Source organism: Molossus molossus, unplaced genomic scaffold, assembly GCF_014108415.1.
Source record: "Molossus molossus isolate mMolMol1 unplaced genomic scaffold, mMolMol1.p scaffold_m16_p_19, whole genome shotgun sequence".
Lineage (NCBI taxonomy): Eukaryota > Metazoa > Chordata > Mammalia > Chiroptera > Molossidae > Molossus > Molossus molossus.
In genome coordinates this window covers 28,712,031-28,734,944 of record NW_023425354.1, presented here as the reverse complement: position 1 = coordinate 28,734,944, position 22,914 = coordinate 28,712,031, and the positions used below count along the sequence as shown (strand labels likewise).

The window sequence follows — 22,914 nt, the reverse complement described above, 5'->3', positions numbered from 1 at the left end:
TTGTCTTATTATATAATGAGGCTGTGGGCAAAATATTTGACTCTTGGTGGTGGGATTATGAGAGATCTTTTTTTTTTCTTTTCTTTTTATTATTGTCTTCCCTTTTTTTCTTTCTTTTTTTAATCCTCACCGGAGGACGTTTTCCCATATTTTGTTCAGATAGAGTGGGAGTGAGGGAGGGAGGGGGAGAGAGAGAGAGAGAGAGAGAGAGAGAGAGAGAGAGAGAGAGAGAGAGAAACATCGATGTGAAAGGGACACATCGAGTGGCTGCCACCCGCAAGACCCAACCAGGGCCGGGGACAAACTGCAACCAAGGTATGTGCCCTTAGTGGGAACCGAACCCCGGTCTCTTTGGACCGCAAGCCGATGCTCTAACCACTGAACCAAAGCGGTCAGGGTTTCCCTTTTCTTTTTTTTTTTTATCCTCACCCGGGGACATTTTTCCATTTTTTGTTCAGATAGAGCGGGAGGGAGAGAGAGGAAGAGAGAGAGAGAGAGAAACATCAACGTGAGAGAGACACATCAGTGGTTGCCACCCACACGACCCCAACCGGGGCCGGGGACAAACTGCAACTGAGGTACATGCCCTTAGCGGGAACTGAACCTGGGTCTCTCGGGGCGCAGGCCGACGCTCTGACCGCTGAGCCAAACCGGCCAGGGCTCCCTTTTCTTATTTGCTATGATATGTATGGGTGATTGATAATTTAAAAAACAAAACAAACCCAATATAAAAAGGAAGAAGTTGGACCTCAATATTTGAGGTTATTTGTAGCCCCAACGTGGGATCTTCTGAACTTAGGATGTGACAGCGTTGATGAGGGTGGGCTCTGAACCCCTACAGAATTGGAAGAACCATGGAGAGGTTTAGGAAAGGGAGTTGGGGGCTAACAGGGATGTGCTGGAGGATCGTGGCCAGACTCAGGCCTGGCTGAAGGCCGTCTCTTCAGATTGGGTTGAGGTGGTGCCACCTGGGGAGGCTAAGAAGAGCATGGCAGGCAGAGACTTGAACCACGTCTCTAAGTAGAAGACACCGTCTTCTCGGTTTTGACAGCGATTCAGCCTATCAAATGGACTTTCTCTGCAGCAGGAGAGACTGGTTAGACCTAAGGAAGCTTCCTGAAGCCAGAGGGGCTAGCCGTTGACTCTGTTTAGTACTTTTTCACAAGGCCAGGCTGGATTGGACAGAGGGGCTGAATGGAGGCAGGGGGTATCTTTGGGAGAGGACAGGGGTGGGGGTGGGACATTCTGGGGGGGGGGCACTAAGGAGGGGCAGCCTAGCTTTGATGGGTTGAGTCCTTACAACTAGTGAAAGGGCAGCTGGGAGCTGGGCCTGAGGAGTTCTGCCCTTGAGTCACCTGGGCTGGGTGGAGGATGGCTCAGGAGGGAGCTGAGATCTCCCGTCCAGGGTGTACTGGCCGCCATAACAAGGTATCTTCAGACCGAAAGACAAAACTGGCAACTCCATAGAATAGAAGAGAATTTATTATAAGGTAACTTAATTACGGGAAGACTAGGCCTAAGTGGACAGACGGCCCAGCAGTTTTGCACAAATTTTTCTCTGCTAACAGACCCCTGTTGCCGTACTTTTTAAATAGTATAATGTGGGTATGAAGGACTGACAGAACAAAGGGACAAAGAATGCAGTGTCGCCAGGGGCCATACCTCCTGGTGGTCTTGTGATAGAAAAATTGTTTATAATCAATATCACCTGTTTGATATTGACCTCAGTTATCATGCCATTCCAACTGTTACTAAGGAAATATTTATGGCTACACTTTAAGGAACTCAGATAATCATGCTTGCTAAGGACTGTGAAGTTGGTCAAAGGGCATAGCATGAAACTCACACCTCTGGGACAGAGAGAGGGAGTTAGTTTGGTTTAAATCTACATCTGTACATCTCTCCCTCTTGATGAATTGGCATGCTTGGTGGAGCTTTGAAATTTATTCATCAATAGGATGGGAGCAAGAGAAAGAAAATGAATGATCTGAAGATCTATCAGTTAGAGGGGCAGACCAGGAGAGGCTGACAGATAGATGGACAGACAGAAAGATGGCCTTGGGAAGGCCGGACCCTGCTGGATGTTTTGTGTACATTATTTTGTTAAAGACTCACAACGACCTACGAAGTATAGGTTTTATCATCCCCATTTTATAGATGAAGAAACTGAAGCTGAGAGAGAGTTTGCAATTTGTCCAATGTTTCAGGCAGTAAGTAGCAGATTCAGGTTTCCTCCTGGAGCTTGTCTGATTCCAAACCTGTGCTCTTTTGTTGCTGTGACATTATAGTGAGGGCTTCCCATGGGGCTGTGGCCCAAGGGAAGGGTCTTCTCAGCCTTGTGTGTCTCTGGTACTCGGGCCATTTAAAGATTCTTCCTCCTCTCCTTTCTCCCCCCTTCTTTCCTTCCCTCCCTCCCCCCTCCCCTCTCCCCTCCTTTGATTCCTTCCTTCCTTCCTTCCTTCCTTCCTTCCTTCTTTCCTTCCTTCCTTCCTTCCTTCCTTCCTTGTCTGTCCCTCCCTCCCTCCCTCCCTCCCTCCCTCCCTCCCTCCCATCCTTCCCCCTCTCCCTCCCTTCTTCCCTCCTTTGATCCCTTCCTTCCTTCTTTCCTTGTCTGTCCCTCCCTCCCTCCTGTCCTTCTTCCCTTCAGTCCTTCATCCACGTGCCCTTACTGACTATTTGCATTGTGTCAGGCACCTGGAGCAGATGCACAGGCAGCAGCGACATGTTGCGATCAGGGCTTGGGCGCCACATGTAGCATTTGGGGTGAGGGGGAGAGATGTCAGGGCATGCGCTGGGAAGAAGTGGCATCTTAAGAGACTCAAAGGATGAGCAAGAGCTCCTCGGGAGAAGGCTCACTATGGAGCAGAACGATTCTGGCTGAGACTGCACGTGTGAAGCCCTGTGCCCAGAGAGAGCAGGGCTGGGTCCTGAGGAGGGCTTTAGGGAGACAGGAGGCTGGAGGAGAGAGAAGGAATCCAGTCACAAGGGGCCTCGGGTGCTGGGTAGAGTCGCTAGTTGCTGAGCATCAGCTGGAGGACTGGCAAGTGGGACGCACGGGAGAGTTGGAATCAAGTTTTCCCCCTAGAGGCATGTGGGAGACTAGCTGAAGGGCATTAAAGGTGAGGCTGAAGTAGCTACTGGAGTGAGTGGTAGGCATGGGGCTGGAATGGCAAGCCGGGGTGATGGGTAGGGTGAGGGTGGCTTGGGCCAGGCACTGTGGTGTCATGACTTGGCCTCCTGAAACCAGCCCATCACTTCTTGCCCTGGAGCAGGGCAGTGGCATGGGAAGGGGGTGGGGCACTACCACTGGGCTGCCCCCTGAAAGACAGGGGACACAGTCTCCCAGGGCAGCTGCCAGGTTCAGGTCCAATGGTTCTCAGAGCAGGGCATCCAGGAACCCAGCCCACATGCCAGTCCTGCCCCGGGGGGCGGGGAGGGGGCTGCCCCTGCACCTCAGGAAACAGCCTGGGATTGCTGGTCACATCTTACTGCACTTTCTGTGACTGAGCAGACCCCGGAGCCAGCCTGCCTGTGTACAAATTCTGCCACAGACTAGACGTGTGACCATGGGGCATCCCCTAACATTTTTGTGCCTTGGTTTCCCAATTTGTAACATAGATCTAAAACTAACATTGTGAGGATTAAACGAGTTAATGTGTTTACAGTACTTGAAATAGTGTTGGCACAGAGTAAGCATTTCTCTGAAAGTTAGCTATCATTTTTATTATTACTATTACTATTGTGACATCCACTAGACGGTATGCTACTTGGGACTGGGGGCGAATGAGTGGATGAATAAATAAACAGTGTGTTCTGGAAGCTTCTTGCCCTCGCTCACATGCAGAGGCCCTCCAGTGCAAGACAGGCACAGCAGGGAGCCGCCGAGGTTGGTAGGTGTGTAACGTGCGTGAGCGTGCAGGGAGGAGGCCAGGCCTTCAGGCAAGTCTGTGTGCGCGTGCACGTGTGTACGCACAGGCACGTGGGCCCTTACACACACACACGTGAGCAACCAGCTGTGTTGGCTCCCTCCACAGGCTGAGGGGGTGATGTCCTATCCTAGCCAGCTGGGAGGGGGAGGGTGGCAGGGATATGGAGTGTGCGGTTTGGGAGAGCAAGACTCAGGACTAGGTCAGGGCAGGGTAGGTTCCTCTCTATCCTTTGTCCTACCCTTCTTCGGGGTCTCTGCCTCTGACCTGGCCCTGAGCCCTCTATGTATAAAGCCTTCTCATTTCTGTTTCTCATTTGAGGCTCAGAGCAGCCTGTACCATAGGCATGATTATTGTCCCATTTTAGTGATGAGGAAACTGAGGCTTAGCTAAGTAAACTGATGGGTCCAAGGTCAAACAGCTTGTAGGTACAGGTATGTCCCCCTCAACCCCACCTCTGGCTGGGTACCCCATCCCTGCTCTCTCCCCAGCCTTGGGCCCCCACCAGCCAGGCACCCTCCTGTCTCAGTTGAAAGAGTGTGATGCCTGCAGATCCCCAGCCTCCCTGTCCAGGCTGGCCAAGCTCCTCCACTTGCTCTGCACATGCTCCTTTCCTGTCCTGGCTCCTGCCCAGGCCCAAGGGCTGCTTGCAAGAGGACCTAGGGAGCCAGGCAGACCAGCCCAGCACAAACAAGACTATTTCCAGAGGCAGCTGTGGGCCTCACCCGAGAAGGGCAAGGCAGCGCTGGCTTGGGGTATGGACCAAGGGCAGGCTGTCTTCCCAGCACCGGGCTCAGGTCCATCTCCGCCAGTGGGCATCTTGGGGAAGGGGCCTGGAGACCGCCCCTTTCCCCATCTTCTCCAGAGCATCTGGTTGCGATTAGGGGCAGAGAAGTGAGAGGGGGCCGGCAAGGGTCCAGCAGGCACCAGCAGCCAAGAATGACTTAATTGGATAAAATGTCTAATGACAAACCAGAGCCTCGCAGCAAAGAGTCCTGGCCCCCGCCCCAGGCCTGGTCCTGGCCAAACCTTGTCTCAACCTCTGTGCTTGCTGGCTCCCAAGTTACCTCCAGTTTCGTGTGCTCAGTTATGCAGTGATTGAGCACCTACTGTTTGCTAGGCACCGAGAATACACATTTTCAGAAGGTGGGAGAGTCCTGGGGGCACCAGGGAGACAGGCATATAGTTACAACACTGTGGATGCTCTAGGAAAAGGGCTTCATCCAGAGGCTCTGGGGAGTGGGCGGGAGCAGGCAGAGGTCGAGAAGGGCATCGGATACAGGGTGGGCCTGAAACTGATGAAGATCACAGGGACTGTTAGCTCCGCCTGTCTGGTGGTCGGTGTCCCATATACCAATACCTAGTAGGGGTGGCGATTGGAGTGACAATATAAGACACATCTTTCCGAAATGGACAAGCATGGTTTCTGTGTCATTTAGAATAAATTTAATGAGGGAGCTGGAGAGAACACCGAGTCTAGGAATAGCTGCTAAATGGCTTGGCTGCCACCACTCTCCAATGCTGTGCGTGGCAGACATTGCTAATTGATCATAACAGTCTTTCCTGCTCAACACAAATGGAGCCTCAGAATTCTTCTTAGTTAGAGTGCTCCTGGCTGTCACTAACTGATAGGAGGTGGGTCTTGAGATGAAAGTTATTTACCATCCCTGATGGTGTCTAGGCTCCTTATTTTATAGGGAAAGTGACTTACCCAAGGTGTTGGAGGGTAGTGAGAGGATTAAACAGTGGCCCCCACTATGGAGACAGCTTCAACTGTCACAGCCGGGAGGAAGTGGCATCTTGTATGTAGAGGCCAGGGATGTTGGTAGACATGTTACAATGCTCAGGAACCCCCTCCCCCCCACCCCCCGCCCCAACAAAGACATATCCAGTCCAAATGTCAATAGTACCAAGGTTGAGAAGCCCTGAACTAAAAAACTCTGCTCTCTGGCTTTCAGTCCCTGGAGTCTTCTGGAAGGTGAAATTATGTACCATTTCTGGCAGAGAAATAAGGAACTGGTTTGGAAGGTTCCAGAGCAGTGGTTCTCACCCTTGTCTGCAGTGTTAGGTCCAGGGCTTCTTAATAGCTCCCCTGAGGATCATTGAAGAACCCTAATGCTCAGGCTGCACCATGGACTACAGTATACCAGAGTCTCTGGGGTGGGACCCAGACATCAGGAATTTATAAAGCTCCTAGGATGATTCCAGTGTGCAGCTGAGGTTAAGAATAATTACTGCAGGCCTGGCCAGTTTTGCTCAGTGGTTAGAGCATCAGCCTGAGGACCAATGAGTCGTGGGTTCGAATCTGGTCAAGGACATGTACATTGGTTGTGATTCGTCCCTGGCCCTGTTTGGGGTCGTGCAGGAGGCAGCCATTTGATGTGTCCCTTTCATGTCAATGTTTCTCTCTTTCTCTCTCGCTCTTCCTCTCTCTCCCTCCCACTCTATCTGAACAAAAAATGGAAAAATGTCCTCAGGTGAGGATAAAAAAAAAGAATAATCACTGCAACCCAGCTGGTGTGGCTCACTGGTTGAGCATCGACCCATGCACCAAGAGGTCGCCAGTTTAATTTCTGGTCAGGGCACATGCCCAGGTTGTGGGCCTGATCCCCAGTGAGGGGCATGCAGGAGGCGGACAGTTGATGTTCTCTCTCATCAATGTTTTTCTCTCTCTCTCCCTTCCTCTCTCTCTAAAATCAATAAACAAAACAAAACATAAAAAAGAATAATTACTACTTTGGAGGCAGATCTACCTGGGTTTGAAACTTTTTTCCATCCCTAACCTGCCATGTGACCTTCCTTAACCTCTGTGAGTTGCTGATTCCTGCCGTGAAATGCAGAGCATCCTGTCCACTGCGGAGGGCTGGGATGAGGACTGACAGTGTCATATGTGCAAAGTGCATGGAGTGGAGCTGGGTACATGTCTCAGTGTATGTGGGCTATGTCCTGCCCTGGTAGTCAGTGTCCCCAAAGGCAATGATGGCATGGGGGTGGAGCCTCTGCAGAGTGAGGGGGCTGGTCCCCTCCCAGACTGTCATTCTGGACTACCAGGACTCAGCTTTCTGTCTCCTTCTCCCAGGTCAGGATGCAGGCCCAGGCTCTGGATGGGCTGCCAAGGGGACCGTGCAGGGCTGGAGTCGGAGAGCCCGAGAGAGCCCTGGGCAGGTGTCGGAGCCGGACAGGACCCAGCTGAGCCAGGACCTGGGTGGGGGCACCCTGGCCATTGACACACTGCCAGATAACAGGACCAGGGTGGTGGTGAGTGAACATGGAGGGGAAGGGAAGGGGCCGGGAGGGGGGCTGCCAGATGGCCCATGTACACTTGTCAGACACGCAATCACATGTCCTTTGGTGTTGGCTTTGGAGGTCAGTGTAAAGATAGGGATCTAGAGGGGATAGAAACAGGGCCCAGCCTGGGTCATAAAATCTTGGCATCTCAAGAGTTTCATAGGCTGCCTACCTCCTCATGGACCCAGAGAGGTAAAGTGATTTGCTCAGGGATACACAGGATGTCCACAGGGTTCCTGACACTGGACTCCTGCCCTGCTTAGGGCCTCCACTAAAAGCTGAATGAAGGTGACATTCTTAGTCCCATCCAGCTGCCAGCTCTGGCCCCTCCCCCACCTTATTGCTGTGCCATCTACAGACTGTGTGTCCCCAAAGGGTTCATGGCTGCAGGGGCTCAGGCTGCTCAGTCTCATGGCAGGGAACTCTGAGCAGAGGAAGCGAAGAGGGTGAAGCCCCAGGAGAGACCAGCCTCTGCCTGGGGCAGCTCTGGGGGTGGGGGCGCTCAGAGGTCAGGGGGATCAAGGCCAGGAAGTGGGGTCCTTGCAGGGCCTGGCCCTGCTCTCCGGCTGGCTTTCTGGCGGCCTCTGCATGTGTGCGGGTGAATCTGTACTCATGTGTGTGTCAGCAGGAGTGTTTGCACGTGTCTGAGGGTTTGGTGGTTATGTACATCTTCTTCCTGCGTGTCTGTCACCATGAGCTCTTTATGTCTGCCTGAGTATGTGTGTCCGTGCCTGTGGCTGACCGTAAAGAGAGTGGATTCTCCGGATGTTGGAAAACTATGAAACAAGAAGGAACAACACATGTGCTTATCAGTATATATTTTCTTATTTTATGTTCTCATAACATTTGTTTTTTAAATCAAAGAAGTGTTTACAGATAGTCAAAAAGGTCAAATACTGCTAAGATTGGAAAACAAAACACAGCGGTGCCCCCCCCCCCCCCCCCCCCGGCGAGGCTTTGGGCATGTTTGCTGGCACCTCCATGTGAAGTACCTCCATACTTCGAAGTAATTTGCTTATTCTGTTGCCTCTTTTTTTAAAAAAGTTTTTTCTTTATTGATTTTAGAGAGAGAGGAAGGGAGAGGGAGAGAGAGATAGAAACATTGATTGGCCACCTCCTGCATGCCCCGCACTGGGTATTGGGTCCACAGCCTGGACAGGTGCCCTGACTGGGAATCAAACCAGTGACCCCTTGATGCATGGGTCAATGCTCAACCACTGAGCCACACCGGCCAAGCTTCTGTTGCCTCTTGATTAATCCGTTTAGACATTATGTGTTGACTGCCTGTTGTGTAGATGAAGATTTGCTTTTTACACACTCCCTTGAGCTTCATTTTACTCTCTCAGTATTTTTATTAAATCCATATGCTCTGCTTTATATCATTATAAGCATGTAAATATTGTTCACCACTAATCCAAGCAGGGTGATAGCATTGTTTACTTCCTTATATAATTTTTATTTTTCCTGGATCCTTGCCCCCCTCCACTTGCTTCGTTTTCTACAGCTATATATTCTTACACATCCATTGGTCTTGTTAAGATAAGAGACCACAGGCTTAAAATGGAGTTCCTTGTGCTAAACCCATAGCACAAAAACCAACCCTTAATACTTAACTTAATTATAGTTTCAATGTCTCCCAGGAGTGGAATCTTAAACCAGTCCGTCTAGAACTACCTATTGAGGTGATCTGCTTGATAGACCCCTGTCATTGCCCTGAAAGAAGGTGACCTGGACACACACAATCCACTCTTTGCTAGAAACCTCCTTCTATCTGCTAGATGAGATGGTGCCTGATTCATGAATAGTTTAATAAAACCAGTAAGATCTTTAAAATGTACTCAGTTGAATTTTGTTGTTTAACAGCCTCAATGATAATTTTCAGGGTAGTCAACCCTGTCAGTTCTCCCCTGTCCCCCGCTCCCGACCCAAAACCTGTCTCTTGTTGTCCTGCTCCAACCTGGACCGGCTGTCCCCCTGCCTGCCCCACAGCCGTCCTTGGACCTCTCCATCGCTGGGACCCCGGTCTCTCTCCTGTGTTGGGCATCCTGTGCTCTTGACTCTGTGTCTTCTCTTCCTGTTTCTCCCCCTTGTTTGTTTAGCTTTCTGAGAAAGGTTACACGGGAGAAAAAATTCTTTTGAGAGCTTGCATGTCTGAAAATGCCTTTATTCTTTCTCACACTTGATGGATGGTTTGGCTGAATATAGAATTCTAGATTAAAAATAATTTTCCTTCAGAAGTTCGCAGGCACTTCACCATTGTCTTCCGGCTTCCAGTGTCACTGCTGAGAGGTCTGATGTCATTCTTATGCCCCCTTTCTGACTATGCCCGCTTCTCCCCCACCTCCGGAAGCTTTCGGGGTGTTCCCTGTCACCTCCGAGAGTGAGGGCTCTGCTCCGGCTGGGTGTTTGTTGCACAGTTTCAACCTGGAGATGGATATTCACCAGCTCAAGAACATCTTCCTCTTTGTTTCTTTGATAATCTCCCCTCAGCCCGTTCCCTTCTTTCTACACTTCCCTCGATTAGCCATCCTTCTTGGGGAATGATTCTCAAACTCTCTTCTCTTCCGTTGTTCGTCCGTTCCTTTTGCATTTTTTGTTGTTTATTTATTAGTTTGCATGTTATTATTGTTTTACGTTTTGGGAGATTTTCTCAATCTTCTTTTCTTTGTTTTGTCAACCTTTAGAAACTGTTCATTTTCTGTCATCCTTATTTCTATTCTGTTTAAGAATTTGTGGGCCCTGGCTGGGTAGCACAATTGGTTAGAGTGTCATCCAGATATACCAAGGTTGGAGGGTTCGAGCCCCGAAAGCAATATTTCTCTCTCTCTCTTCTTCTTTCTAAAACAATAAATTAAAAAAAAAAAAAAAAAGAACAGCTTAAGACCACTCAGTGGTTGTCCTTCAGCCTTATTGTCTTAATGTCACTGATTTCCCCCCTACTATTATATTTTTAATTCCCAAGAGCTCTCTATTATTTTCTGATTATTTCTTTTCTCAAAAGGGCGTCTTTTTTTGTGCCATAGATATATCTTCTCTTTCTAAAGATATTTAAAATTAAGATGTTTCAATTTTTTCCTGCTCTCTGCATCATTTCTCTCTCTCTCTCTTTTTGTGGGGGGTTGTCAAACCCAGGGACCGTTTACAGGAGTGGGCAGCGTGAAGGAGGACAACAGGGGTGGAGAAGCACTTTAGGAATAGCAGCCGAGTGGAGGAGCTCAGACTGGCAGGGAGGTGGTTACCCAACCCCGGAAGAGCTGCTGGCTGCCTGGCGGAGGGGCTGCTGGACAAGCGCGCAGCCGGGGGTGGGAGAGGGACCAGTGCCAGCCCGCCTGGTGGGGCGGGAGCAGCGTAATAAATGCTCTGAACTCATCTCCTCTCTGCACCACTTCTGTGACTGATTATTCCTTTTATCTTGGGCTCTGACATGGCTTGGCACCATTCCCGATCCTGTCTTTATTTAATGTTTTGATATTTTGTTCATCATAGATTTGTTTGGATTAATTTTGACTTTTATAAAATGGGGCATTAAAATAATCTCTGTCTTGATGACTGAGTTTGTGGATTAAACGTTGCACCTGAGGTCAGCGTCTCACTCTCCTCACCCGAATCCTAGCCCTGAGGTAGACCCGCACCCCACACTTGGCCTCCCTCACTTCCCAGCTGCCCTGTCTTCTCCACCCTGCAGCACCAAGGAGCCATGGTGGGATGATGAAGAGGAGGGCATGGCAGGAGAGGTCCCTCGAGTGAGGGAACACCTGGAGGCTCACCCTTCCCTACCCCCAGCTTAGTTGGGCCATCAGTTACAGAACTTACACTTGCTTTGGGCCAGAAACCATGGCCAGAGGGCCACGTCCCAGTCTGTGCAGAGAGGACCTTGCAGAAGAGAGCCACAGAGATACAGACTTCTGGAAGGAATTGTCTGTGGGCGTCAGAAAGGGCAATGGGACCATTAAGAGCCAGCATGGACTCAATAACCCCAGATTCTTGGGCTCCACCCTGGACTGCCTGGTTCAGAAACTCTGCAGATGGAGCCTGGGAATTTGCTTCTTTAAAAGTCCCTCCATGTGATTCTCACAGTCATCTAGGTGTGGGAACTTCTGACATGTAATCTTTCCAACCAATTTCAAAATCGGTTACCAGACTGATCTCCAGAACATGAGACTTTCAACCACATGGCTGTAAGACTTCCACTGTCCTGGGGCTTCGTGGCTCCCTCAGCAGCCGCACGTCGGGAGTCCACGTGGAGGACCGGGGCCACCCTGGCAAGAGATCCCTCTGACTGTGGGAGGGGTGGTGCCCAGCTCCGCCCAGAAGATTGGAGGCTCAGACTTCCAGACCAGACTTCCACCTTAGCTGGCAGCAAGTTCAGATGTCAGGCCAGGGGCCGAAAGCCCCCTCAGTGGGCTGGATGGCAGTTGGACTCCCGCCAGATGAGACTCCCAGGATAAGTGTAAATCCTGGCACTTCGGTTTAAAATAAGGTGGGAGAGAAGTGCTCACTTAGCAGCAGTTCGGGAGGGAAGGACTCGAGGCTTCTCACTGCCTGTGGGCTGAGGATGAGTCAGGAGTGAGGAGCGACTGCCAAGGCCAGAGGTGGCAAAGCCAGCTGTGTCGATGGAAACCCACAAAAACCCTGGGACCAGGGCTGGGACTCTGGGGATCCTGTGGGGTATTTCTCAGCCTGACCACAGCGGAGGGGCGTGAGCCTCCCTTTAGATGTTTCTCTAGAAGGCAGAGTAGTCCAGGATGGTTGAAGGAGTTGGGGTACTGAGCCTGGCGTCGAGACGGCTCTAAAGGTGGCTGCTTTCCAATAGCTGCGGGGCTGCGACTGGGCAGAGGAAACAGGATTTTTCTCCATAGCACTTATCCTGTCCTGCACTGAATTCTCTGTTTATTTGTTTATATTGCCTGTCCTCCCGCGGGAACTGAAGCACCATGAGACTCGAGACTTTTATCACTCTGTCGCCAGTGCCTGGCACATGGTGGGAGTTCCTCCTTTGAAGAAACAAAGGAAGTAAGGGTTTGTTCATCCCCAGAGGCCTTGAAAGAGGCCTTACTGAAGAAAACAGGTTGTTCCCAGGGTGGGATGTTGGATTCAGTGGCCTCTTAGGACCCCAACTGTACTGATTTTCGGGTTCCCACAGACAGAAGAGAACATCAGTGCTTATACACATGTGTGCACACACCCGGGACCTGGGTGGTCTCTTGCCTGAATCTTTAGAGGGACCTACACTCCCTTCCCTACCTTACCCTGAACCCGTTAGGCCTTGCACTGAGCAGTGGTCAGCAGGGGACACTGATGGTCAGATCTCAATGCCATCTCACCCCCCCCCACCCCAGGCTATGTGCCCACTTTGACCTGGCCAGTGGGCAGCTTCAGCCCCTGCAGGAGCCCAGCAAAGGGGCCCAGAGATGCCTGCTTCTCCCACACCTCTGGTCAGTACTTATGAGAGCTGGGGTCTCTTTGGCGGAAGGAAATCCAATCTAGACAACAGCTTAGCAGCAAAGGGCTGGGCAGGAGGGGAGTGGTGGGAAGGGGACATCTTAGCAAGTTTGATTTAGTTTGTTTTGGAAAGTTTTCTTGGTCTCAACAGGAAAACATTTCCACCATTGATCCATATCACAGCCTGGTCTGTGCCTGAGCTCTGAGGCCATATCAAGGGGCCGAGGGCCCGGCAGGTGAGCTGCCGTTCCCTTTGCCCCTCATCTTCCCTCATTGTCCCTCAGTACATCCTTCTGGCTGTGACTTCCCTCCTGGCCGGGTCCCTTTGGCCCAGCTCACTCGAGTCAGCCGCTCTGCTCAACCTCCATCCCAGGCCTTCTCAGGCCCACCCCCTCTGACCATCTTTCCTTCTCACCTTCTCTGGTCTAACCTCCTCTTCCCAGTCCCTCTGGCAAGCCTCCCTGCTTACCCCTCTGCCCAGCCCCCGGCCCAGCCCCCTACCTATCCCTCTGGCCCAGCCCCTCTGCCCAGCGCGCCTGCCTGGCCACCTCGCCACAATGCTTCTTCCAATTCAGATCTTCTTGTTCTGAGGCCTGAGGGATCCAGCCTGCATTCCCAGGGTGAAAGGTCAGCTCCAAGGCCCCTGGTCAGAGCCATTTCCTTGGATTTTATTCTCACGCCCACTCTAAAACCACATCCCAGTGGGAATAAGACTCCTGTCTGAACTCACGTTTTCCAGAGATTTTCCACCGAGACCAACCCTAAGGTCCTATAACTCTGGGAATGTCTTTGGTGGGGGTGGGGGCGGGGGAGCTGCAGTGCTGAGCCGGAGACCTTGGGATGTGCCGCAGGTTCTTCTCCGAGAGGCTGGGAAGAGGAGGCCTTGGACAAAGGTTCTTTTCCATCTCGGGGATTTTTCAATCCTGCTTTCGTGGTTCAGGTCTGGAATGGGGAGCAATTGCTTAAGGGGTAGTGTTTGGGAGGAACCAAGTTTAAGAACATTCAGATTTGGAAGTTCCCCTGTAATAGAATAGGTTCACCCCATAAGAGAAAAGAGTCCCTCCTGCCACCTCAGTCTCCCCCTGACCCGGCCCCCATGAATTCCTCTCCTCTCCGGCGCAAGCAAACCTTCCCAGCTCACCCACCACCACGCAGGCCCAGAAACACTGAGGACCCTGCATCGGGCGACAGGGACGAGTGGATGCAGTGCCTGGTCCACAACCTCCCTAAGCAGGCGGTTCCCAAAAGGAGACCTCCAGAAGGCGTCCCCAGACCGAAGGGCTAGGGTGGACAGGACAGATGGACGGGTTCGTAGCACAGACACACAAGAGCAAGTGGTGCTCACCGAAGAACCGCGCAGCCAGTGCACTCGGGAGGATGTCTGGGAGCAGAGTGTGAGGTGGGTGGAGGGAGGGGGAAGTTGTGAATAAAATTTTAGAGAGAAGAGAAGAGATTTTGTGAGAAGAAGGGTGTCCAGGGAGGTGGGAGGTGGAGGTGGGGTCCAGACATCCAGTCTCCAGCACTGTGGAAAGTCTGGCAGTCTTGCCCCTCACCCCCATCCCCACCCCCCATCTTGGTCTGGTACCTACTAGCCACCCGACCTTGGGCTGGACACCTAACCCCTCAGTTAATGAGCCCGACATGGTGAGCTTCTGCAAGCCCATTAGCTTCAAATTTCCCAGATTGGGTGGTAAATAGTGAGCTCACCGGGTTGAGATTTAAGAGCAAAATTTGAGGCACTTGACGGATTCTCAGTCCCTGTTGTCTCCCCTCCCCCAGCAGCGGCTCTGCTGGGTACACCGCCCCAGGAGGTCCATTTCGCATGTGGGTCCCTTTTGTTGACCCTTTTCCCTTGAGCAGGTTGGTTTCTTTTTTCCTTTCTTTCTTATTGAAGGGTGGGTCACACAACATAAAATTAACCACTTTAAAGTGAAGTATATTTAACATACCAGCAATGTCGTGTACCCAGCACCTCTGTCTAGTTCCAAAACATTTTCATCATCCCAAAAGGAAATCCTGAAATACTGTACCCCTTAAGCAATTGCTCCCTATTCTCCCCTCCCTTCAAGCCCCTGGCAACAACCAATCTGTGTTCTGTTTCTATGGATCTACCCATTCTAGATTCATATGTAAATGAGATCATAGGATATATAACCTTTTGTGTCTGTTTCTTTCACCTGGTATGTTTCTGAAACTCATCCATTTTTGTGGCCCAATATTATTCCATTGTTTAGATAATTCATTGTTTATCCAGATCACTTACTGATAGACATTGGGCTGTTTCCACCTTTTGGCCATTGTGAATGGAGCTGCTATGAACATGTGTCCATGTATTTGTTTGAGTATTGCTTTCAACTGTTTGGGGTCTATACCTAGGAGTGGAATTGCTGGGTCATACGGTAACTCTACGTTTAACTTTCCGAAGCACTGCCAAGCTGTTGTCCTCAGCAGCTGAACTATTTTACCTTCCCAGCAGCAGTGTATGAGGGGTTCCAGTGCCCCCACATTCTTGCTAGCACCTGCGACTTTCCGATTTTAGTTAAATTGTAGAATCCTAGTGGGTGTGAGATGGTATTTCATTAGGGTTTTGCTTTGTGTTTCCCTAATGATTTATGATGTTGAACATCTTTTCATATGCTTGTCGGCCATTAATATGTCTTCTTTGAAGAAATGTCTAAGTCCTTTGTCTATTTTTAAACTGGGTTGTCTTTTTGTCTTGGGCAAATTTCTTAATCCCTCTTGAGCCCATTTGTTTATTGTCAAATGGGGATGCTATTTTCTGTGTGTAACTGCAAAGGTGTTCTGCAGAAATCTACATGAAGAGTCTGGCACATGGTTGGGAATGACCAACCATCTTGGTTTTCCCAGGATGGTTCTGGTTTTATTTATTTATTTTTTATTTATTTATTTTTTTATCCTTACCCGAGGACATTTACCTATTTTTTGTTCAGGTAGAGTGGGAGGGAGAGAGAGGAACAGAGAGAGAGAGAGAGAAACATCGATGTGAAAGGGACACATCGAGTGGCTGCCACCCGCACGACCGACCAGGGCCGGGGACAAACTACAACCGAGGTACATGCCCTTAGCGGGAACCGAACCCGGGTCTCTCAGGACCGCAGGTCGACGCTCTAACCGCTGAGCCAAACCGGCCAGGGCTGGTTCTGTTTTTTGTTTGTTTGTTTTTTTTTGGTTCTGGTTTTAACACACGAATGCTCAGCATCCTGGGAAATCCCTGGACCCTTCCCCACGTTACTGTGGCCCCAGATATGGTAAACAGTATGTATCCTTGCCACATCACCCCTCTAAACCTCAGTTTCCTCATTTGTAAAATGGAACTGAGAATTCTCACAGTTGTTATAAAAATCAGTTGAGCTAATTGGTTGAGAAAGTTGACCAGAAAAAAGGGTGATGCCCCCCACATCCTTCAGATCTTACCTGGAAGTAGAAAAATAGGATCCCAGCAACAAAAGAGGATTTCCTGTCCTGGAAGCCTTAGGTGCTACTCTTCTTATCTTCACGACTCCCCAGAGTCTGGGGGGGACCCGCAGCAGTGGGGGCACCTGGGAGCCCAGGCCCTCAGACCTGCAGACTGAGTCTCATTCCCAGGTGATTAGTAGGCACAAGAAAGTGAGAGAAGCACTGTTTTCTACCAAAGGCTTTGAAGCAGGGGAAAATCCAGGTTATGGAAATGCATCAGTAAATTCATCCCACAGTACTTATGAGAGCATAAAAATTGGAAGTTACCCAAATGCCCAACAGTGGGGAAATAGTTAAGAAAACTGTGTGTTTTCTTCTGAGGAGAGAGCCATGAAGCCATTACAAATGTTGTCATGTTCAACATCAAAAACTGCTCTAGCCCTGGCTGGTTTGGCTCAGCGGTTAGAGCGTCAGCCTGCGGTCCAGAGAGACTGGGGTTCGGTTCCCGCTAAGGGCATGTACCTCGGTTGCAGTTTGTCCCCGGCCCTGGTTGGGTTGTGTGGGTGGCAGTCACTCGATGTGTCCCTTTCACGTCGATATTTCTCTCGCTCTCTTCCTCCCACTCTATCTGAACAAAAAATGAAAAAATGTCCTTGGGTGAGGATTAAAAAAAAACAAAAAAAAACTGCTCTAGATGTCATGCAACGTGACCGAAGCAGTCCACATAACTGGATGACAATCAAGTAAATTGTACACGTATGAAAAAGACTAGAAGGCATTATGCCAAGTGGGACCAGATGAGGGAAGGAGGAGGCCCACTTTTGCTCGTTGTCCTAATTCTCTGTGGTTATATGATATATACCTGTGCTGTCAAAATCTCGGGTTGGCTGATACTCCTCCATGTTGAATCAGTGCCAGGACAAGATGAGTCTTCTGTTTCCAGGAAGTGTTGCAGGCGTGAAGAAATGCTTTGTCTAGAAAGCCAGTCCACACCCTCTTTCCAAGCCTGGTCTAACCCCACTCCCAGGGCCTTCTTAGGTCACCTTCACTCACCCTGACACCTCTCACCCAGGCCCTCCGTGCTGCTGCCCGTGGCCCTTTGTCTGGCCTGGGTCCTTCCCTTCCCAGGTGAGACCCCCTTTCTGCACTTCTGTGATGACAAGTGTTCTCTGTGGGTTTGTTTCAATCTGATGCTCAAAGATACTTCCAGAGGGTAGATGGAGGTTATCGTGTGGCTACGTGAGCAAAGGGAAAATAATAACAGGTAAAGTTCAAGGAGACCTTCCTGAACGCCGGCCTCATTCTGTGGCCTTGTGTTTAATCTACCCAACTAGAGCCAGGTATTTCTAATACTATCTGGAACAGAGAGGTGCAGTGTTTACCTGAGATTGCACAGCTAGTGACAAGAATATAGGTTATTCTGCCTTTGGAATGTGAACATTTAACCACTGTCTCCTCATGGACAGAAATGAGTGACATGTTGGCCCAGACAGAGTGTGGTTTTAGACCAGCGCTTTACAAGTTTTATTGTGCAAAAGAATCCCTTGGGGAACAAGTTCAAGTGCAATTTTGATCCAGCAAGTTTGGGGTTAGGCCCAGGATTCTGCATTCCTAACAAGCTCCCTGGTGGCGCAGATGCTGCTGGTCCCCTAGGCATCCTTTGAGTAGCAGGGATATAAAAAAATATTCCTGTTGGTCTTGTAAGGGCTCATGGAATAGTAGAGGCAGGGGCTGGGGTACCCCTACCCCAGTAATCCCATCAGCGCCCCCTGGGTTGGACCCAGCTGCCTGGAGCACCGGCCGGACACGCCTGGCTGGCCCGGCCTCCCAGCAGACCTGCAGGATGCCCTTGGTTGCCTGCCCTGGCATTTCCACCTGCCAGTTGGCAGGCAGGTGATGGGCCAATGGTGACAGCTTAGCCGGAATTCCTGTCCAGAACCGCCTTGAGCTCAGCCAAGGTAAATGCTGCCCTGCTGTCAGAAATGGAGCGCTGGCAGGCTTCGGCCGTGAATAATTGAGTCAGAAGAGACCTTGTAACAGCGGACATGAGGATGGAGCTGGGATGGCTTTGAGGAGGCAGCCTCCACAATCAAGTCCTTTTCCTAGAAAGGTCCAACGATGTCCGCATCGTAGCCCCCACTTATCAAATACCTACTGTGGACCAGGCACCCGGCTGAGAGCTTTCCATCGGTATGTTTTGTGTAATCCCTTCACAACTCTGCGAGAAAGGGTACTGATGGAACAGACACGAAGAGTGGAGAGAAATGCTTGGCACCGACTACTAGGTAGTGGATCCAGTTTTTGAACTTGAGTCTTTCTGATGCCACGGCCTCCGCACTTGATCCTAGAGCAGTGGCTTTCAAACTGGACTCCACAGAACCCTAACGGTTCCCACAGGGGCTTCCCGGGTTGCAGAGGACTGAGGGTGCGGAGAAGGAAGTAGCGGACTCCAGGCCCTCCTCTTTCCTTCTCCCAGAGTGGCCTTTGGTGGATTTCATGTATTGAACTTCCATGGAAGATTATTGGAAGAAAGGATTTCATAACCAAAAATGTTTGAAATCCACATCATGCTGCTTCCCCAAATGAATGGAGGTTATTACTACGGCTTCTTGCATACATTTTGAGGAATCATTAGTTCCCTTTTGGACTTAGCAAGTGGTCTGGCTTGTGCGGTGCTCCCTGGCCCTCTGTAATGTCAGGCCACCCCATCGTGGCTCTTAGTCTCCAGTCCACAGTGCCTGGAGGGCTGCCCTCTGGGGTCCCGGGTCTGCCCCACGGACAGCAGGTCAAATGCCATAGCAGGCTGTGAATTGAGTGAATTCCTCAGGCAAGTTAACTGCCAAGCAAGGCCTCTAAATCCTTTTTAAGAGACATATCTACGGCCCTGGCCGGTTTGGCTCAGCGGCTAAGGGCACGTACCTCGTTTGCAGTTTGTCCCCGGCCCCAGTTGGGGTCGTGTGGGTGGTGGCCAGTCGATGTTTCTCTCTCACATCGATGTTTCTCTCTCTTTCTTCTTCCCTCACTCCCTCCCGTTCTGTCTGAAGATAAATGCAAAAATGTCTTCCGGTGAGGATAAAAAAAAAAGAGAGACATATCTATGGATTACAGTGAAGGAGCTCTCCCACTGACTGGCCATTTAGGACTTTGTATTAATTAGGATACAAATTCAGCTATTGTAACAACTGCCCATCCGATGAGGCACTTGGACCTGAGAGAATTTATTCTCTCACAGTGAGAGCATAAGTAAGCAGGGATTGCTGTAGTGTCTCCATGGTGTTGGGAATCCAGGTTTCCTCTTCAATAAATGCCTTCCATGCTGTGGCCCAAGGTGGCTACTTCAGCTCCCACCATCACATCTGCATCCCAGCCAGTGGTTACCTAGCAAGGCGAGGGCCCCCATTCCTGTTGAGGGCAATCATTCTGCTCATCTTCCATTGGCCAGACTTAGTCACTGAGCCACACACACCCAGCTGTAAGGAGGGCTGGGAAACAGTCTAATTGGGAGGCTCTGCTACTAAAGGAAGAAGGAGAGAATGGTCCTTGGGAGGCATTTATCCATCTCTGACATGAGTGGGCTTCCACCATCGAAACTGCTGGTGCCAGGGGCAGCAAGATCAGGGACCTGCAGGGGTAGAGGGGAAGCATGCCAATTTACAGAATTCCAAACACGTGATTCTTTCCTGGTGGTCAGCCAAGAAGCCAGCAGTTTGTCGTGCAGTTTGGACCCTCCCCTGACCTTTCCTCCCCTGGCATGTTGCTAGTCATGTGGTAGACCCCCTTGGAGGAGGAATAAGGGGCCAAAGAGTGGCTTCACGTGACTCCCGTGTGGGCCCTTGTTCGACTACTCCCCTAAGCATTAAGCCCCCAGGACAATGATGGTTCTGACCTGCATCAGATACATCTAGGCCTCAGCTGTGTTTCAGCTCCAGGCCCAGAAAAGCAGCAAAACCCGACAAGCGAGGCCACGAGGCCACGGCTGACATCAGGACCAGCTGCATTGACTAATGATCCCCTGCCCTAGTGCTGACCAATCAGTGGAGACCACGACCCTGAAAGGACACACCTGGAAGGCTAATGCTTAGGCTGTTGAGATCTTCCCCTGGGACCGCCCCTAAAACTCCACCCTTAAAAGCCCTTAGGACAAAAGAGCCAGCTGCTCTTCCTCCCGGAGTCCGGAGTCCTCCCATCCCGGACTCTCTGCCTTTCTAGCCCCCTCTTCCCTCCAGGAGCGTTACTATTACTTTCCTCCACTAAGCTCCAAGGGCCCCTCTCTTTTGCCGCTGTAATTTGTTTCCTGAACCCATTTCTTCTGCAGCTCACCTCTTCTACCTCTGTGACTTTCTAAATAAACTCTTATAAAAATAAAGCAGCAGCCAGCATGGTAGAAGGAAAAAAAAACACGGCGGCCCATGTTGCCAGGGAAAAGCTCTCAGAAGCATGGTTTCTCACTCCTGTCTCCCCACTCAGATTCACACTGTCTGTGCTGGCGCAGGGCTGTCTGGGATATCCCTGGAAGTCCTTCCTCTGATCACCCCATGAGCAAGACAGTTCTAGTTAGGGCCCCTTTGGTCCCGGAGCCATTTGAGCTGTCTCAGGGGGAGGGTTTATCGTGAGGGTGCAGAGACCTGTTACGGGCTTCAAGGACTGGAGAGGAAGGACCTGAAAAGCTGTCGGAAAACAGGGCAGCTTTCTCTCGAGGCCCATGTGCCTCACTTCTTGTCCCTTTTTCACTTACCCAGCGTGCATGCATTGAAGTCAGATGCATGTAAGGTCCTCTTCCTCTTTTCTACGGACCAGAAGTCCCACTTCGGGCAATGATGACATCAGAGTCACCTGTGTCCCACACTTGCTGCCTCGCTGGACTTCGGCCACTTGATCTATTCCACGTCTTCCATGTTTAAGCCTGGCGGGACCCGGCTTCTCTTCCTTGCCCTGAAAGCTTCTCCCTTGTTAGCCTCACTTCCTCAGAAGAGTTTGAGGAATCGGGAGACACCTTCCTATGTGCAGGGTGTCCCAGCGAAGGGAATGCTTTCCATGGACTTGGATTCCAGGGGGGCAGCTGGGTCCTTCACAAGAGGTTTGGTGTCACCTGACATCAGTGGTGGGGGGACGCTGTCCTTGTCGAGCTACTCTGCACATTCTCAGCACCGCCTGCAGCACCATCAGCTGTGGGCTCCTTGGGACTGAACTATTCCGCAGGCGATCCCCACACCTGCCGTAAGCCAGGTGCAAGCCCTGCTCTCAGTAGGTGCCTGGGGGTGAGGAGATAAATGCAGCATGGTCCCTGAGCTCTGTGCTCCATAAAGGACCCATGCCGGCTCTTCTGAGGGAGAGGTTTTAACTAGAGAGTGGGTGGCCTAAGTTACCTTCCAGCGGGGCAGTTACTTAAAGACCTGAGAAACCAGGAGAGAGGAAAAGGCGCTGTCTTGGAGTGAGACTGACATGGGTTCAGATAGATACGCTGGCCTCGGTTCTCCCTCCTCGTGAAAAGGGACCACTTGGAGTGCTCACCAACTAGGGCTCTGTGGTGACGCATCTGAAATGCCCAGTGCAACTGTCACAGCTCTGCCGGTGCCCTTCTCTCTCCAGTTCTCCCAGCACCCCCCCCTCCCACCTCTGCAGACTTGGTTCTTGGCTCTGCCCAGTTCCAAGTTGTCCCTTCCTCTCCAGGCTGCAATTTGTCCTCACCCATCACCATAGAGCCTCCCCAGGCCAGGGCTCTACATAGACACAGCTGCCAGCCTCGCTATTCTGGGGATGAAGAAAGTCCCCCCGCGCCAGGAGAGGTGTTCTGTTGGGGCCTATTTGGGATGTGTGGCAGATTCTGCATGGCGCTGTCTCCTGCAGTAGTTTCCCCTGCTAGGCTGGCTGCACTTGGCACTTTTGAGGCCGGAAGCAGAGCCTCGGCCTCACACACCTGGCCTGCGTGTGCTCTGTGTGTGTTGAGGCCTTCTCTCTCCCGGGGGTCTGCTGACTCGTTGCAGAGAATCTCTGCCTAGGAGTTAGCGGCAGCAACTTCTTGAGTTTCTGGCTCTCCTTGAGTCCACATAGACAAAGACATGCCATGGGAGGGCTCCTCGGGAACTCTGAGGGAGAGGATTCCGTCCAGGGATCCCCCACCACCATCCAGCCGGGCTCCACAGCAGAGCTGCACCGGCTGGGGCAGTGGGCCATTTTCCTTCATGGGAAATTGAGTCAGAGCAATGAGCTGGTGAGATGCGTCCCCACTCTTTGCCTCTTAGACGAAGCAGCGAGAGACATGTCAGCATGTTTGGGCTTCACAGCTGCAGAGCGTGGCATCTGTCCAGAGCCCTTACTTCGAACACGTGGTGGTTTAGTGAACGTGAGTCCCAGGAAGCAGGTGATGGAAACAGGACCCTTCTCCCACCTGCAAACAGCCGTTTTAAACACCGGCCTGCTCAGGTTCCTGGTGCAGCAGTATTCGTTGGACTCCTCCATGACCGACAGCACCTGTTCCCTGTTAGCTGCTGTCCCGCTTTGTTTGGTAACACCACGCCATCCTAGCCACCAGAACACGTGGTGGTAGCAATCTGACAGGGTGGGCAGGCCTTTGACAAGCTATGCCTTGAAACTCTGAACGGTCATTCATTCATCAAATCCTCCAACTGAGCACATACTCTGTGCTTAAACACCACAGGAAAAGGCTGACCTGACCTGTCGTCAACTTACAGAAAAAGCAGGTGTGGCGATAACAAGTCTAAAAGGCAAATAAATCATCACGAGTTTGCCACTCACTGAGCAGGAGAAGCAGGAGAGGGCAACGGGGTTCAGGCAGGTTTTCCTGAGGAAATGACTGGGGAGTGAGGCTTCTGAATGGAAT

At 51.1% G+C, this 22,914-nt stretch overlaps 1 protein-coding gene across 1 annotated transcript in view; it reads left to right on the top strand.

The window, feature by feature from the left end:
* PLXDC1 (plexin domain containing 1) overlaps positions 1 to 22,914 on the top strand; it is a 62,826-nt gene that overhangs the window by 1,587 nt on the left and 38,325 nt on the right. Inside the window, exon 2 of the mRNA XM_036268718.1 lies at positions 7,006 to 7,184. Within this exon, the coding sequence (XP_036124611.1) occupies positions 7,006 to 7,184 (179 nt within the window). The remainder of the gene's footprint in view (positions 1 to 7,005; positions 7,185 to 22,914) is intronic.